Here is a 12,277-nt window from a genome sequence, read left to right as displayed (position 1 = left end):
TGGACTCCAATCAAGTTGTAGAAATATCTCAAGGATGATCAATGGAAACAGGATGCACCTGAGCTCAATTTCGAGTCTCATAGCGAAGGGTCTGAATAGTTATGTAAATAATAATATTATATTTTAAAAAATGTATACATTTGCAAAACTTTCTCAGAACCTGTTTTCGCTTTTGTCATTATGGGGTATTGTGTGTAGATTGAGGATTTGTGTTTTTTAAATCCATTTTAGAATAGGGTTGTAATGTAGCAAAATGTAGAAAAAGTCAAGGGATCTGAATGCTTTCCAAAGGCACTGTATATGGATCTGAGAGGATTGGATAGGTATAAGCAACGGTGAGAATTCCACTTACTCTGTCAGAGGTTAAGGTTGAGCTACATGTGTTGCTAAGTAACCAGGAAGTGACTGCCCCTCAGCCTTGTTGTTTTTAAACTTTTGCATTTTTTGAAAAATGGTTTTCAGTGAGCGCAATGTTCTTCATGTGAAAAAACTTCATAAAAACTTCCAAGATGAATATAATTGTATATATCTTAAATGACCGCTTAAGTAATTTAATGAATTTGATTATATAATCGTGAAGCCTGTTCAAAACAGTGCTGTATGGGGGAAACATAAGGAAGTAAAGCGGAAGTGGCCTTCCTATCCAATCCCTTCTGATCAACGCAAGTGTCTAGGGGCTAGAGTGGATTTGGGATTGGGAGTAGTTGAAATGTTAAAGAATACTGTGTCTGAACACTCCATCCTCTGATTGGTTTACTAGAACTCTCTCATCGGATTGGTTCGTTGTCTCGCACCCTCTCTCTAATTGGTTGTTTCATCTGATTGACAGGTCTCTGAGTGTGTCTCCTTACACAACGTGGATTTCAAAGGTGTCCGACTCTGACGTGCTATTGGCCGGTCTGGGTTCGGGGGGCGTGGTCACGGTGGATATGGGCGGGTATGTGCGGCTCTGGGAGACAGGGTTGGAGAACCTGCAGCGCTCCCTGCTGGAATGGAGGACCATGATTGGCTCAGAGGACGGCAGGCCCATACAGGTAGGACCAGGAATGGTTTAGTGAGGTTAAATGTTCTGAACTTGTAGATATATAGAAATATAATGACTAGAGTTGACTTTAAGATTGTACAGATCCTGTTGAATGTAGCAGTAGTAGCCTGTATCTGTGTCCTTCAAAGTTCTGGAAGTAATACTGCAGCCTACATCCTGTAGTCCCTATTGTCACCATCGTGAGGCAATGTTGTCACAAATATTTCCCCTTATACACTAAGTGTACAGCCTCAATTCATCGGGCCCATGTTGACTCCAATGCTTCCCACAGTTGTGTCAAGTTGGCTGGATGTCCTTTGGGTGGTGGTCCATTCTTGAAACTGTTAAGTGTGAAAAACTCAGCAGCGTTGCAGTTCTTGACACAAACCGGTGCGCCTGGCACCTCCCACCATACCCTGTTCAAAGGCACTTAAATATTTTGTCTTGCCCATTCACCCTCGGAATGGCACACATACACAATCCATGTCTTAATTGTCTCAAGGCTTAAAAATGCTTCTTTAACCCGTCTCCTCCCCTTCACCTACACAGACTGAAGTGGATTTAACAAGTGACATCAATAAGGGATCATAGCTTTCACCTGGATTCACCTGGTCAGTCTATGTCATGGAAAGAGCAGCTGTTCTTAATTGTGTACACTCAGTGTAGCGTGTTGCTGAACCACAAACAGTCCTGGAGTCTGAAACGCTGTGTGGAACACTAGTTAGAGAGCCCTGAGGAAAATGTCTACTTTCTCTCTCACATTCCTCCAGTTGTAGTCTTTGTGAATGAGAGACAGGTCATCACTGGTCTTTCTTTGTTAATGGGTATAATGTGAAGTATGTTAAGTATAATTGTAGCACTGATGTAATGGAGTTGACCCTAGCTAGGGGTCATTGTGTGATGGAGTTGACCCTAGCATGGGGTCATTGTGGGATGTAATGGAGTTGACTCAAGCTAGGGGTCATTGTGTGATGTAATGGAGTTGACCCTAGCTAGGGGTCATTGTGTGATGTAGTTGACCCTAGCTAGGGGTCATTGTGTGATGTAATGGAGTTGACCCTAGCTAGGGGTCATTGTGTGATGTAATGGAGTTGACCCTAGCTAGTGGTCATTCTGTGATGTAATGGAGTTGACCCTAGCTAGGGGTCATTCTGTGATGTAATGGAGTTGACCCTAGCTAGTGGTCATTCTGTGATGTAATGGAGTTGACCTGAGCTAGGGGTCATTGTGTGATGTAATAGAGTTGACCCGAGCTAGGGATCATTGTGTGATGTAATGGAGTTGACCCTAGCTAGGGGTCATTGTGTGATATAATGGAGTTGACCCGAGCTAGGGGTCATTGTGTGATGTAATGGAGTTGACCTGAGCTAGGGGTCATTGTGTGATGTGATGGAGTTGACCTGAGCTAGGGGTCATTGTGTGATGTGATGGAGTTGACCTGAGCTAGGGGTCATTGTGTGATGTGATGGAGTTGACCTGAGCTAGGGGTCATTGTGTGATGTGATGGAGTTGACCTGGCTTGGGTGGTGAGTATTGTCAGGGACGCAGTGGCAGGTACTGTGCAGTGTGTATGACATGGTTATGTCAAAGACTGGGGTCAAAGACAAGTCAAATACTTTTTGTACAATTGGATCGTACCAAAAGTGGAAACCTCGTCGTATGGTCTTGAAGGCTGGAGTGAATGCACAATCGCACACCTGATGAATTAATGACCAGGTAATGAAGAGCACTAGTCCAGACTTATGTTTGCTAATGCAATCGAAATAGATACACAGGTCACAGGTGCACGCGCACGCACGCACGCACGCACACACACACACACACACACACACAAACAGGGCCCCTCTGATGTGAGAGCCCCTCTCTCAGGCTCGATTCCTCCGTCTATGGGTGTTCTTTGATGGCCACCAGGAGCACACACAGTATGACCCTTCAAACATACTCTCTCCCTGTGCTCTCTCTCTGAAAACACTGTAAGCTTACCTTCACACTACCAATAAGCCCCCTGAAAACCCTCACACACATACCTACACTCTCTGACTCACTAAGCCTCCCGAAAACTCACACACACACATGCAGCCTCACTATACTTGAGGCTCACTATGCCGTCTGCAAACAGCAGGCCTTCTCTTATGCCTGTTTGAGTTTCTCTGTAACATGGCTGAGAGGTATTTTATCTGTCTACACACATGAAAACTCTCTTCCCCTGTGCTTACTCAAACACATTTCTCTATAACATGGCTACACACACATTCACACACACTATCAAATGTTTCTGGCCGACACACACGCACGCACACACACACACACACACACACACAGAGCTGGAGTGAATGTGAGCCCTGTGTCCCTACAAACCAGGATCAGGACGTCCTGGATTAGAGCGACGAATCTGAACTCTAACCTTTAACCCTCTCCGGTCACAATGACAATATCTGTCCAATGACCACATAGCTGTGGAACTCTATAGCTACCATCTCAGGTTCAAATGGCCATTTTAACAAGGCTAACTAAAAGGGAAAAGGAAGTGAAGTAACATGATCAGACACTGTTAAAACTGTATAAGAGATTCCATGACTACAGTTATCAATGGATGGCCACCATATCAGTGGCTGCTAGTTGGTATGAGGACAAAGGCTGACATTCCACAGCTTTGATGTATAGGCGCCGAGAGACAGATACTTGCGCGCACACACACACACACACACACACACACACACACACACACACAGATAAACAGTGTTTAATTAGGGAAGAGCACTGCTGTTTTTCATTGATGGAGGAGAGATAGATGCGGTAAAGAGGTCAATGGAACACAGACCGTGGGGCATAAAGTCTTACAAGCCCTAGAAATATCCAAAGGACGAACAGTGAGACACTTTTTATTATGAGAACAAACTAGATGGGTATATGGATACTGTGGGAACATGTAGGTTTGAGCTAGTATGATGTCATTGTTGAACTTTACCTGCGTCTGAGTTGGTGTTTTTTGGGGTGTTTGGGTATATTTGGCTGTTTTCACTGCGTTTAGAAATGGTCCCTTTTCAGGTTTAAAAGAAGTCTGCTAAATGCTAACTCCCGTTCGTATAAGCTGGTAGCATAGCTAGCGTATAGAAATCAGTCATGGTAGTCAGTTGTTTTGAACTGTAATGCAGTTGATTGGTGACGACATGAACATGTGTTGGGGTTGAAATCCATACAAGCATTATACTCAGATTTTTACCTCAACGTAGTATGAAATATACATATAAGCAATCTGCCGATGTGCCCTTGAGCAAGGCATTTAACCCTAATTGCTACTGTAAGTCGCTCTGGATAAAAACTCCTGCTTTTATCCAAACGTAAAATGTAAAATAAACAATAGCCAAAATGTAGGCACATTTTGCTAGGGGGCACTGAGGAGATTGGGGATCTTTCCCCCCACGGCATCTTTCCCCCACGCGTTTCCATGGCATTTCCATTGTTTTGGTCGAGTTCCATTGACCTCTTTGCCGCATCTATAGATGACAGCTCACTATGACCTCATAATGGCCCTATTGTGTGTATGTGTTCTCTGAAGCATCTGCTGCCCATGTCCAACCGCGCCGTAGTGAAGATGGTGTGCTGTCTATTTCTGACATTTCTTCGTTACACCATTACTGAAATCACCCATCAACACACAACATTATACCGGACAGTGATATCTGTACTGATCTTATGTTCTCACTACAGTTCTGCTTCGCCAAGCCAGTCACACACTCTCACACACACACACACACACACACACACACACACACACACACACACACACACACACACACACACACACACACACACACACACACACACTCATTCACACACACACACAGCTCATGCCCCATAAACCATCTGTGGGCAGAAAGTTACGAGCCTATTCATTGTAGAGAGAGACAGAGACAGAGAGAGACTCTCAACACCCACCCTTAGCAAGGAATTCCCCCATGCCAGGGATGTTGACTGGATACTGGCGACGAATGGAATTCGACCATCCCTCCCTCTCCTCAGAGATGCCAGTCATTTCAATGCAGAACAAAATGGTTTCACCCAGTAGTCTCTTTAGGAGTAAACAGAGGGGTTAAAGGGTTGTTAGCTGTTGCTTATTAACCTTTCTCTCATCTGTTAGCCAAACACAGCATACCTGGCAGGGGAGAGGACAGACACAAGCAACCTGTGGATGAGGCAACATCCTTTACTGGCTAATACACACGTGCCACCAAAATGTGTATATCATAAATGTTTCTTAGCTAGTGCTGGCACTGCATCTTGGTAGGAATGCTCTAGTGTAGGTTTGGTACAGGTCCAGATAGATCAGATGTATTTTGGGCCGGTACCACCTGTGAGGCTGTCTTGGGCTCTCTCTCTTTCGCTTGGCCAGCGGGTAATGTGAGCAGTTGGAGTGAGGGGAAGTGACCACACACACACTGCAGCTGTGGCCCAGTACCCCACTGACTCACCCCTTACTCGCAGCAGCGGGGAGCCGGAATGGAGACATGTCAGCCTCTACAGGCACACACACAGACGGCGACGCAGGCCCCATCACTCGCCCTTATACGGGTGCTAGTGATTCACTGTATGGCGTCTATAAATAACACGTCTCTTGTTTACTGACACTGGTGACTCAACGTGAGCCATGCTCGGACACATTTTTTACTGACACTCATGAGCCAGAATTGAGTCCCAGTCAGTCTCCCTTTACAGGTGCTGATGCATCAAAATGGAGACACGTGTTCGCCACCTTTTGCCTCTTACAGGCAATGATCACTCCTAGACTCCATTTCCACCTGGATGGTGTCGCCATAGAAATGCTTCTAATTTATAATTCTAGATAATTCTATTTCTATGGGTGTCCCCTTCTGAGGTCTAGTTCCTCTGAGGTCTTGTTCCTCTGAAGGTTTCCTCTGAAGGTTTCCTCTGAAGGTTTCCTCTGAAGGTTTCCGCTGAAGTCTAGTTCCTCTGAAGGTTTCCTCTGAAGGTTTCCTCTGAAGGTTTCCTCTGAGGTCTAGTTCCTCTGAAGGTTTCTGCTGAAGTCTAGTTCCTCTGAAGGTTTCCTCTGAAGGTTTCCTCTGAAGGTTTCCTCTGAGGTCTAGTTCCTCTGAAGGTTTCCTCTGAAGGTTTCCGCTGAAGTCTAGTTCCTCTGAAGGTTTCCTCTGAAGGTTTCCGCTGAAGTCTAGTTCCTCTGAAGGTTTCCTCTGAAGGTTTCCTCTGAGGTCTAGTTCCTCTGAAGGTTTCCTCTGAAGGTTTCCGCTGAAGTCTAGTTCCTCTGAAGGTTTTCTCTGAAGTCTAGTTCCTCTGAAGGTTTCCTCTGAAGGTTTCCTCTGAAGGTTTCCTCTGAGGTCTAGTTCCTCTGAAGGTTTCCTCTGAAGGTTTCCGCTGAAGTCTAGTTCCTCTGAAGGTTTCCTCTGAAGGTTTCCTCTGAAGGTTTCCTCTGAAGTCTAGTTCCTCTGAAGGTTTCCTCTGAAGGTTTCCTCTAAAGGTTTCCTCTGCAGTCTAGTTCCTATAAGGTTTCCTCTGAAGGTTTCCTCTGAAGGTTTCCTCTGAGGTCTTGTTCCTCTGAAGGTTTCCTCTGAAGTCTAGTTCCTCTGAAGGTTTCCTCTGAAGTCTAGTTCCTCTGAAGATTTCCTCTGAAGTCTAGTTCCTCTGAACGTTTCCTCTGAAGGTTTCCTCTGAAGGTTTCCTCTGAAGGTTTCCTCTGAAGTCTAGTTCCTCTGAAGGTTTCCTCTGAAGTCTAGTTCCTCTGAAGGTTTCCTCTGAAGGTTTCCTCTGAAGGTTTCCTCTGAAGTCTAGTTCCTCTGAAGGTTTCCTCTGAAGGTTTCCTCTGAAGTCTAGTTCCTCTGAAGGTTTCCTCTGAAGTCTAGTTCCTCTGAAGGTTTCCTCTGAAGGTTTCCTCTGAAGTCTAGTTCCTCTGAAGGTTTCCTCTGAAGTCTAGTTCCTCTGAAGGTTTCCTCTGAAGTCTAGTTCCTCTGAAGTCTAGTTCCTCTGAAGGTTTCCTCTGAAGTCTAGTTCCTCTGAAGGTTTCCTCTGAAGTCTAGTTCCTCTGAAGGTTTCCTCTGAAGGTTTCCTCTGAAGGTTTCCTCTGAAGTCTAGTTCCTCTGAAGGTTTCCTATGAAGGTTTTCCTTTCACACTGCCACCTCTAGCTGAAGCTGGAGACTTATATTTCCCTCACTAACTTTAAACTTCAGCTATCTGAGCAACTACTCGATCGCTGCAGCTGTACATAGCCCATCTGTATATAGCCCATCCAATCTACCTACCTCATCCCCGTACTGTTTTTATTTACTTTTCTGCTCTTTTGCACACCAGTATCTCTACTTGCACATCATCATCTGCACATCTATCACTCCAGTGTTAATTTGCTAAATTGTAATTACTTCGCTACTATGGGCCTATTTATTGCCTTACCTCCTTACGCCATTTGCACACACTGTATATAGACTTTCTTTTTTTCTATTGTGTTATTGACTGTATACTTGTTTACTCCATGTGTAACGCTGTGTTGTTGTTTGTGTCACAGTGCTTTGCTTTATCTTGGCCAGGTCACAGTTGTAAATGAGAACCTGTTCTCAACTGGCCTACCTGGTTAAATAAAGGTGAAATAAAAGAAAAATATCAGGCTTAGCTGTATAATCTACCCTACTACTGTGTATATATAGAGATCAGCCTATAGACTGAACCAAGGGCTCAGCCCACAGGGCTCTGCTAGAAAGTATGTCACATTGTAGAGCCTCTACCACACAGCAGACTCTATGTAGCTAGATATTTCATGTCACATTGTAGAGCCTCTACCACACAGCAGACTCTATGAAGCTAGATATTTCATGTCACATTGTAGAGCCTCTACCACACAGCAGACTCCATGTAGCTAGATATTTCATGTCACATTGTAGAGCCTCTACCACACAGCAGACTCTATGTAGCTAGATATTTCATGTCACATTGTAGAGCCTCTACCACACAGCAGACTCTATGTAGCTAGATATTTCATGTCACATTGTAGAGCCTCTACCACACAGCAGACTCTATGTAGCTAGATATTTCAGGTCACATTGTAGAGCCTCTACCACATAGCAGACTCTATGTAGCTAGATATTTCATGTCACATTGTAGAGCCTCTACCACACAGCAGACTCTATGTAGCTAGATATTTCATGTCACATTGTAGAGCCTCTACCACACAGCAGACTCTATGTAGCTAGATATTTCATGTCACATTGTAGAGCCTCTACCACACAGCAGACTCTATGTAGCTAGATATTTCATGTCACATTGTAGAGCCTCTACCACACAGCAGACTCCATGTAGCTAGATATTTCATGTCACATTGTAGAGCCTCTACCACACAGCATACTCTATGTAGCTAGATATTTCATGTCATATTGTAGAGCCTCTACCACACAGCAGACTCTATGTAGCTAGATATTTCATGTCACATTGTAGAGCCTCTACCACACAGCAGACTCCATGTAGCTAGATATTTCATGTCATATTGTAGAGCCTCTACCACACAGCAGACTCTATGTAGCTAGATATTTCATGTCACATTGTAGAGCCTCTACCACACAGCAGACTCTATGTAGCTAGATATTTCATGTCACATTGTAGAGCCTCTACCACACAGCAGACTCCATGTAGCTAGATATTTCATGTCATATTGTAGAGCCTCTACCACACAGCAGACTCTATGTAGCTAGATATTTCATGTCACATGGTAGAGCCTCTATCACACAGCATACTCTATGTAGCTAGATATTTCATGTCACATTGTAGAGCCTCTACCACACAGCAGACTCCATGTAGCTAGATATTTCATGTCACATTGTAGAGCCTCTACCACACAGCAGACTCTATGTAGCTAGATATTTCATGTCACATTGTAGAGCCTCTACCACACAGCAGACTCTATGTAGCTAGATATTTCATGTCATATTGTAGAGCCTCTACCACACAGCAGACTCTATGTAGCTAGATATTTCAGGTCACATTGTAGAGCCTCTACCACACAGCAGACTCCATGTAGCTAGATATTTCATGTCACATTGTAGAGCCTCTACCACACAGCAGACTCCATGTAGCTAGATATTTCATGTCACATTGGCAGTCATAATATATGCAATTTAGCAAGCGCTTTTATCCAAAGCGACGTACAGTTGTGCCTGCATACATTTCACATACGGTGGTCCCGGGAATCGAACCCACTATCCTGGCGTTGCAAGCACCACGCTCCACCAACTGAGGTAGAGATTCAGACTCCTTGTACACAGAATGACGGGGTGGGAACGTGATGCCATAGGGACAGTTGAGAAGGTGGGTGTTGTTCAGTGGAAAGAAGGTGGGGTCCGGCCAGGGGAATGTTCCTCTCAGATTAGGCTGAATAAACACATTCAACGGCTCACTCCATGATACAGCACAAAAAACACTACAACAACATCAAAACACATCGCACACACAAAGGGGAGTAACAGTCAAATCTTCACTTATTCAAGGAAAACTTGCTGTCAGATTATATGAGAACATTTCAGTTGGACACATCAGGGGTCAAATTGCTCAAAGATTCTGAGTTGGATCCACATCTTAGTCCGTGTCATTTTGCCTGGCTTCCAAGACTGTGATCTTGATTTAGCCAGAGTTGTATGTGTGATCTTGGCAGAGAAGAGTGTGAATAAGAGAGAGGATGTGAGCAGCGCACAAGTGTGTGTGTGTGTGTGTGTGTGTGTGTGTGTGTGTGTGTGTGTGTGTGTGTGTGTGTGGGACCTTGGCTGAGAGAGTGTCACTGAGCGGGAACTCAAATGCTAGGGGCCCTGACCTCTCTCCTGCTCCCCCTCTCTCCGCTGGATGGATACAGAGCCTGATCTGTCCATCCTGTCTTCAGTGAAAGAGAAGAGAGAGAAATTGCACATTCTCTCCATATCTAGCTGAATGAAAGAGAGTACTCTGAGATGTGGAGCTGTGTGTTGCTGTGTACTGCATACTGATAGAGCTCTGATGGAAAACGTCTACAGCTGAAGAGGGTTTGGGATCGTTTCTTTTTTTTCACCGGCCATAAGAGTACTCTTCCCCTTCCTCTCTCATTCTCGCTCCTTCTCTTCAATACCCCCTCTCTGTCTCTCTCCCTCTCTGTCTCTCTCCCTCTGACTCTTTCTCTCTCTTCCCCTGCTCGTCTCTCTCCCTCTCTGTCTCTCTCCCTCTGTCTCTTTCTCTCTCCCTGTCTCTCTTTCTCTCTGTGTTTCTCTGTCTCTGTCTCTCTCTCTGTCTCTCAGATCATTTGGAGAAACAATAAATGACTACTAATTAACTGAAATACAAACTGACATCTCCTTTCTTCTTTTCTCTCTCTCTCTCTCTCTCTCTCTCTCTCTCTCTCTCTCTCTCTCTCTCTCTCTCTCTCAGATTACCGTCCAGAGGGACAGTGGTCTGGATGTGACGGCCCCCAAACACGGCAAGGTAGACCCCGAAAACGCCCCCCATGTAGGGGGCAATCAGTGGGCTGGCGGTACAGGTGGGTTGACACTTTGGGTCAGATGATAGTAATAACAGGCAATAAAATGTTTCTGTGATGTGTAATACTTCTGTTTGTCCTGTAGGGGGCAGAGACACAGCTGGCTTAGGTGGCAAAGGGGGACCCTACCGTTTAGATGCGGGTCACAAGGTGCACCAGTTGTCCAAGGCTGAGATAAATGCTATCCCTGAGGATGTCCGCAGAGCAGCCAGAGAGATGGGAGAGAAGGCCTTCAAAGCCAGGTGTGTGTGTGTGTGTGCGCGTGTGCGCGAGCATGGGTGGGTGGGTGTCGGTAAACCTTTGCCTGTAACTCTGTGATGCACAGTGTGTGTAACTGATAGGCCCAGTATAAAGGAGAGCTCCAGTAGGGCTTTATGTTTGGACACCCAGAGGGGCTCCTCCTGAACAGCTATCCCTGGTATGTGGCTCTAACCTGGGCTAGGATGGAACGGAGCTGGGGCCTGGATGAATGCTGCGATTGATCCTCCTGGCAAAGGGTCTGGATGGTGGATGGTTCTGTGTGTGTGTGTGTGTGTGTGTGTTCAGGATATGGGGTTGAGAGGACACAACTTTCAACAGCGATGAAGGCTCCCTCTGTTCTCTCCCTCTCTACTTTCTCTGCTTTTTTCCCCCTTTTTTCTCATCTCTTTTTCGGTGCCCCTGCTCCAACACTGGCCGCTTTTACACGAACCTGCTCTCTCTCTCTCTCTCTCTCTCTCTCTCTCGCTCTCTCCCTCCCTCTCCCTGCCTTTCTCTCTCCCCGTGTCCTTCTCTCTCCCTCCCTCTCTCGTTCTCCATATAGTGTCAGTGACAGGCCTAGTGTAAGCCATGTTGTTACATGCTGATAGTCACGTTCCAAATAGCTGTGACAATAGAACCATTTCTCGATACTAGATCATCACTCATGACTAGGGTTCCAAAATTCCGGGAACTTACAACAAATTCCTTGGTTTCCCGAAATCCTGGTTGGAGATTTCCCGGAATCAGGAGGGAATAAGCAGGATTTCTGGAAGACCAGGGGTTTAATTGAAAGCAACATGTGAAGACACATTTTCTCGGTGCTCAGATCCAGGGCGAACAATTTACTATTAATACTTGACCAACACCTTCCCCACCGTGTTCATTTTGTAACATTTCGTTTGGAATCGAACCCAATTTACTCATTTTAATTTTAAAATGTCGAGACAACAACGGCCGTGAGCCACAAAGGAGCAGGCCTCTGCTGAAACCTCGGGCTCACCTGACACGGACTCTGATGCCCCCGACCTAGCCATAGTAATGGTGGCTATCATTAAATCTGAACAGACTGTGCTGGCTAAGGTGGAGTTATTATCCACTGACCTATCCACACAAATAGCTATTCTCGCCACCGAGGTCAATATAAAGATCGACTCCGTTAACGAAGACTTGGCGAGGCGTGACACCCGTCTGAATAGTCTGGGAGATGGCGCAAATATTTACTCCGACAAAGTGGTGACACTGGAAGAGCAAGTCACCCGGCTATCATCAGATGTCGTCAAACTCACTTCCAATGATGAGGACCTCGAGAACAGAAAGCGTATATATACAGTTGAAGTCGGAAGTTTACATACACTTAGGTTGAAGTCATTAAAACTAGTTTTTCAACCACTCCACAAATTTCTTGTTAACAAACTATAGTTTTGGCAAGTCGGTTAGGACATCTACTTTGTGCATGACACAAGTAATGTTTCCAAATTATTTCACTTATAATTCACTGTAT

At 45.2% G+C, this 12,277-nt stretch overlaps 1 protein-coding gene across 1 annotated transcript in view; it reads left to right on the top strand.

Annotated features, from left to right (window-relative positions):
* vwa8 (von Willebrand factor A domain containing 8) overlaps positions 1–12,277 on the top strand; it is a gene marked incomplete in the record, with an annotated part of 79,765 nt that overhangs the window by 47,260 nt on the left and 20,228 nt on the right. The window contains 3 exon segments of the mRNA XM_029703022.1: positions 830–1,034; positions 10,428–10,536; positions 10,622–10,778. Of these exon segments, the coding sequence (XP_029558882.1) occupies positions 830–1,034; positions 10,428–10,536; positions 10,622–10,778 (471 nt within the window).

Source organism: Salmo trutta, chromosome 20 (genome assembly GCF_901001165.1).
Source record: "Salmo trutta chromosome 20, fSalTru1.1, whole genome shotgun sequence".
NCBI lineage: Eukaryota > Metazoa > Chordata > Actinopteri > Salmoniformes > Salmonidae > Salmo > Salmo trutta.
This window is presented reverse-complemented; position numbering and strand designations above follow the sequence as displayed.